Source organism: Colobus angolensis, unplaced genomic scaffold (assembly GCF_000951035.1).
Source record: "Colobus angolensis palliatus isolate OR3802 unplaced genomic scaffold, Cang.pa_1.0 Scaffold2, whole genome shotgun sequence".
Taxonomy (NCBI): Eukaryota; Metazoa; Chordata; class Mammalia; order Primates; family Cercopithecidae; genus Colobus; species Colobus angolensis.
Genome location: NW_012115154.1, coordinates 7247895 through 7254304, shown reverse-complemented (window position 1 = coordinate 7254304; position 6410 = coordinate 7247895). Strand labels below are relative to the sequence as shown.

Sequence of the window (6410 nt, the reverse complement as noted above, 5' to 3'; positions counted from 1 at the left end):
CCCGTCTCAGCCTCCCAAAGTGCTGGGATTACAGGCTTGAGCCACCACGCCTGGCCGAAAGTTCTGTATTCTTAACTCCATGTTAGAATCTCCTTCCTGGAGAACCCAATCTCTGATGGCACATATTTCAAAAATTTTGAAAATGTCTCCTTTTTCCTTCCCAGAACTCCTTAAATCACCTTTCTCTCTCCCTTTCACTTTCTTTTTTTCCTTTCACTTTCCCTTCTTCTTTTCCCCTTTCCTTTCCCTTCCTTTTCTCCCTTTCCTTTCCTTTACTTTCTTTCCTTTCCCTTTCTCTTTCCCTTTCTGTTTCCCTTTCTAGTTCCCTTTCCCTTTCCCTTCTCTTCCCTTTTCAAAAGGATCTTCCTCTGTTGCCTTGGCTGGAGTGCAGTGGCACAATTGTAGCTCATTACAACCTTGAACTCCTGGGCTCAAGAAATCCTCCTGCCGCAGCCTCCCAAGTAGTTGGGACTACAGGCGCGTGCCACTATGTCTGGCTAATTTTTATTTTTAGTAGAGATGAGGTCTTGCTATGTTGCCCAGGTGGGTCTCACACTATGTTGCCCAGGAGGGTCATGATCCTCCCGCCTTGGCCTCCCAAAGTGTTGGGATTACAGGCACTGCACCTGGCCCTTAAATCATTTTTCATGGTTTCAAATTGGAGTAGATTCTATGTCTGTACTCCCAACCACTGTAGCCAAACTAGACTCTTCAGTCTCTCATCTTGTATATTCCCATTGCAGCATTTATCTACGAATTTGCTTATATTACCAAGCATTTTTTCATGTCTTCCCATACATGCTCCTTGAGCGCAGGGACTGTTTCTTAAACTTCTGCATGTTCTTACATTACTAACTAATATAAGGACCACATAGAAGATAATCAATAAACACCTGGAACTTAGTTGATTTGATAATAAAAGTCCCTGGGAACCTGTCAGACCACAAATAAGGCCAAGTGGATTAAAAGACAACTATAGAAGCCGCAGCTAGAGGGAACAAGATGTCCCTCTTAGACATCCTAAGATGATCCTATGTGGCCCCCATGTTTGGCTGGTTTTCATAACAAAGTACTCTTTTCCTGAAAGAGGGTTTATCTACCATGAAAGACAAAACGGAGAATTCTCATTAATCATTTTGAAGAATTTCTAAGATGGCAACCAGATTCTATTATTTTTTAAAAAGATGTATTTCTTATCTGATCAATGACCCCCATCTATTTTATTTGAAGATGTTGGAAAAAACAAAAAAACAAAAAACAGAAAAGACAAAAAAAAAAAACTTTTCCCTCTTCAACTTGTGTCCTGTCTTCGAGGGCCTGAAAATTAACTGGCAATAGACAGATAAACAGGAGAAAAGACAACGTTTATTTACACATTCAAGGAGGAGCTTCCAGTAACAGAAAACTTAAAAGTAGAGGTTTATATACCTCAACTTAACAGAAAGGAAGTTTTCAGGGTTTCAGTAGGAGAGTTTGTAAGTTTCGATTGGGTTGTCTTCTGTTTTTGAGACGAAGTCTCGGCCCTGTTGCCCAGGCTGGAGTGCAGTGGCACAATCCCGGCTCATTGCAGCCTCCTCCCATGCTCAAGCAATCCTCCCACCTCAGGCTCCCAAGTAGCTGGGACTACAGGTGCACACCACCATGCCTTGCTAATTATTATTATTGTTGTTGTTGTTATTATTATTGTAGAGAGCTCACTATGTTGCCCAGGCTAGTCTTGAACTCCTGGGTTCAAGCAATCCTCCCACCACCTCGGCTTCCTAAAGTGCTCGGATTACAGGCTGAGCCACCGTACCTAGCCCATTGGGTTTTCTGGTGCTAATGGTAATGGAACAGTCTATCTTCCTGGCAGCTGAATACTCTGAGAGGCTGTTAATGGCACCATGTTTTCGGGAGTTTCTGCTTTAGTCAGATAAGGGAAGTTTCATTAAGATTTCTTTCTACCTCTTCTGTAGCTCAATGTTTTCACTTAAAAACAATATGTCAACTCTGGGGGTCAAAGTGTGTCCCCACGGTGGAAAAGTTCTTGTCCCAATCTCTACAGGGAGGAACCGATCGGAAATCTTGGGATACGTCTTAGCATGTCCATCGTGACTGAGGTATAAGCAGTGGTTCAGGGCACCGAGTTAGCGATTCTAGGTAAGCAAGACCATGTCAAGAAGTGGTTCGTCCAGAAGTTCGTGAGAAGACAGAAACGAGGGAGAGTGACAATCGTTGTTCTTTAAGAGGGCACGGTGGTGGAGGAGAAAGTTGCACATCGGTCCTGGACCGAGCAGACCACGATCTGGGGCTTGGGGACGCGATCTGGGGAACCTCGGTGGCATCTGAGCTCCGCTTGATGCCAGTGCGTGTTTGTGCAAGTTACTTCCTCAAGTTCAGGGTGAGGATAATAATATGTACCGTGTGGAGTTGCTGGGAAGATTTACTACCAACGGAGGCAGAGCGCAGGGCTCGCAGGAAGCGCTCGCTAGGGTCTGCTCTTTCCGGGAATGGGTGGGGTGCGCACTCCTCAACAGGGCTCCCAAGACTTGCGTCACACGCCTCAGTCGGCTGGCTTATAAAACACCGGCCAGAGCCCCAAGATCGCTTTTAGTTTCTCTTCTTTCTAAAGAAGCCACGCGGAGCCCGGCTGGGGAACCTCACCCTCGCCGAGCCTAGAACCGAGAGCGGCCACCCCAGGCGGTCACCAGCGGATTTGCCCGCGCGTTCTCTTTCTTTCCACCCAGTTGCCCTTGCGGCCGGCTGTAAACCTGCCACTAGCACCAGGTCGGTGAGATCTAGCCTCTTGACCTGAGAGCGGAGAGTGGATCGCTGGGCTGGACTAACGGCGACGGAGAGCGCGCCCTCGCTGACTCCGGGCGCGCCCAGCAGGAGCACCGCCCGCGCCCGCCCCTGTACACTTGTAAGTTTCGATTTCCGCGGAACCGAGTCCCGCGCCGCGGCAGAGCCAGCACAGCCAGCGCGCCATGGCGGACCCGGAGGTGTGCTGCTTCATCACCAAAATCCTGTGCACCCACGGGGGCCGCATGGCCCTGGACGCGCTGCTCCAGGAGATCGCGCTGTCTGAGCCGCAGCTCTGTGAGGTGCTGCAGGTAGCCGGGCCCGACCGCTTTGTGGTGTTGGAAACCGGCGGCGAGGCCGGGATCACCCGATCGGTGGTGGCCACCACTCGAGCCCGGGTCTGCCGTCGCAAGTACTGCCAGAGACCCTGCGATAACCTGCATCTCTGCAAGCTCAACTTGCTGGGCCGGTGCAACTATTCTCAGTCGGAGAGGTAAGTGCACCCGCAGGGAGGGGCGCTGTCCGAAACCCTAGTCTGGGTGGACTGTCCAGGCGGGCACTGTTCTGGGAGGGGCACGGCCTCGCCGGGACCCCGCACCTGACAGCCTCTGCCTCCAGCCACTCCCTCTGGGAGCCCCTGCAGGACCCGCGCTTCTACCGTTCCCTTCCTTCCGGCACCTCCAGACCTTTTTTCGAGAATGGCTAAAATGCTAGTGCCTAGCGGAGACCAGGCTCAACCTCTACCCCTTTCCCCGCCCGCCCGCACCAATCAGAAGAATAAAGTGCTCTGGAGACAGCCAGGGCCTAGAGAAGCGGGAGGCAGGGTTGGGAAGGAAGGAAAGAGCCTCTACTCTTTGGTATCTTGAGTCTTTCCCTCACTGCTACCTTCTTCCCTAGACGTGGCGGAGCCAGCAACCAGCCGCGCTGGGCCCCCGTCCGTCTCCTCCGGAGCGAGCCACAGGGTCTCTCCGCTTGTCCCTCCCTTCCTGGTCACCCCCATGCCCCTCATCACCGCTTTTCTGATGCCTGGCGCTTAACAGGGGTAGTCCTTTTCCAGGTTCCTGAAGCTGTAGCAGCCGCGGGCCTTCCCTCCGGGTGGTCTCTCCACGGTGGCGCGCGCAGTTGACCGCCCGCCTTGGGACAACTCTCTTAAATCGGTTGGAAGCAGTGCGGCTGACCTCTCGGGCCACTGCTTCTGTTGTTTCCATTTGCCATTTTTTTTTTCTTTTTTCGTCTAAATGCAGGTGCCCTGCAAGGTTTGGGTTAAGCCTCTTGAGTGATTTTCTTCCCAGTTTCTCACTAAGAGAGCTTGCTCCCTCGGGGACAGCTGCACATCTAAAAAGATGGCTTCCAGGTTCACATTCGCTGTCCAGGCCTTTCCCTTGATCCCAGGCCCTTCCTCTCCCGCATGTGTCCTGTCCATAGAGTCAAACTCATCTTTTCCCCCAGGCAGGGTTTTAATCCTCCTCTTCACAATCTGTCATCACCAAGTCCTTTTTGTGTAGTCTCTTTCCCGTCTTGGCGGGTTCCGCCTTCCCATCTCATTTCTGAATGAACTGAATGAATGCCTTGTTGAATTAATGAATGATTCTCTCTGGTCAGTCTTTCCTTCCACCCTTTCTGTCACTATGTGCTTCTGCTCAATTACTTTTCTTGGTAGAATACTTTTTACACTTGGCCCATTCTTAAACACTTTGAATTGTGTCCCAGGGTTTAAAATGGTGGTCAGCAAACTTTTTAGGCTGGAGTTCAATGACTCCACCTCGGTTCACTGCAACCTCCACCTCCCAGGTTCAAGCGATTCTCCTGCCTCAGCCTCCCGAGTAGCTGGGATTACAGGCACGCGCCATCGCACCTGGCTAATTTTTGTATTTTTAGTAGAGACAGGGTTTCGCCATACTGGCCAGGCTGGTCTCGAACTCCTGACCTCAGGTGATCCACTTGTCTCGCTCAGCCTCCCAAAGTGCTGGGATTACAGGTGTGAGCCACCTCGTCTGACCCGGTCAGCAAACTTTTGATCACGCACCTAACTAACAAAAACTCCAGTCACTCACCCCCAATATACGTTTAATAAAACACACAAAGGTAAGTGTTTTAGATGGATGAGGTAGAGGACACAATATATTTTTTTTTAAATTTCTTTACAGCAAAAACCCTTTCAGCTCACTCTAACGTTTTTAAAAAGTTCTTGAATGTGTTCCTTTATTTAAAAATTTCTTTAATATGTTGTAAGGCAATAATTTGAAGGTTATTTCTGAGTTGCTGGGAGTTATGGGTATTGAGGAAATCATCTAAGTTATCGCTAGTCACTGAAGAAATATCTGAGAAGAAGAGAGCAGAGGGCGGGGGATAGAAAAGGAAGGAACATTCTAGCATGTTCTAGCACTACACCAAATAACATGGTTGGAAGGCTTTGTTATGATTTTTCTGTTACTATCTTTTCTATTATGACAAATTCCTCACCAACTAGTGTTGACTTTTAGTTTGAAATACATATGCTTTTTATTTTTTTATTTCTTACTATGGATATTTTCAACATACTCAAAAGTAGAGAGAAAAAAATGATGAAGCCCCTTGTACTCATCATTTCATTTAAACAGTTTTCAAAATATGGCCAGTTTTGTTTCATTTATTCTCCCTATTCCCCGTGTGTCCCCAACTCCAATGTGTTATTTTAAAGCAAATCTCAGCAACCATTTGATTACTAAGTACTTTAGTATCTCTAAAAGATAAGAACTGTTTTATTAACATAGTACAGTACAATAATCACATTTTTGTAAAAAAAAATTACAATTTTAATATCATCTAATATCCAGTTGGTATTCAAATGTCCCTGATTGTCTTATAAATCCAACTTGTATTTTCAGGAAAAAGCCTACGTAGACACAATCCTTTAAAAAATTTACTTTTTATTTTTATTTTTTTACTTTTTGAGATAGGGTCACCCAAGCCTGGAGTGCAGTGGCCGGATCTCAGCTCACTGCAAACTCTGCCTCTCAGGTTCAAGCAATTCTACTGCTTCAGACTCCCAAGTAGCTGGGATTATAAGTGTGTGCCACCATGCTTGGCTAATTTTTTGTATTTTTAGTAGAGATGGGGTTTCGCGATGTTGGCCAGGCCGGTCTCAAACTCTGAGCTCAAGCCATCTGCCGGCCTAGGCCTCCCAAAGTGCTGGGATTTCAGGCCTGAGCCACTACCTTGCCTGACCTATAATTGTTTCCATATATTGCATATCTAACATTTAAATACTTTGTTTCAATTTGTTGCAGGCAATACACTTCGAAATTTTAGTTTTATGGATTTTATTATGGTATATTTTTCCCTTGTTTGAAATAGCAAAATTGTTTTAAAGTCGTTAATTGGGTTGTTAACCCCCACTTTTATAAGAATATATATAATATAGGGATTATTTGGCCTATCTAAATTTGGATGGGCCCTCCAGAGAATTCAATAAAGTTTTTTTTTTTAGTAGAGTGATAAAATCTTATTTCCTAACGTTTATTGGCCGAGCCATATTTTTAATTTCGTTTTACATCACTTTTGAATTTAGGAATTACAAACTTTTAATCTATTAATGTATAAAACGTTCTAATAAGGACCTCCGGGAGAATTTTTTTTTTTTTTTTTTT

General features: G+C 46.5%; 1 protein-coding gene across 1 annotated transcript in view; it reads left to right on the top strand.

Annotated features, from left to right (window-relative positions):
* The first annotated feature begins 1856 nt into the window (after positions 1-1856).
* ZC3HAV1 (zinc finger CCCH-type, antiviral 1) overlaps positions 1857-6410 on the top strand; it is an 81631-nt gene continuing 77077 nt past the window's right edge. The window contains exon 1 of the mRNA XM_011941557.1: positions 1857-3275. Coding sequence (XP_011796947.1) covers positions 2967-3275 — 309 coding nt within the window. The 5' untranslated portion in view covers positions 1857-2966. The remainder of the gene's footprint in view (positions 3276-6410) is intronic.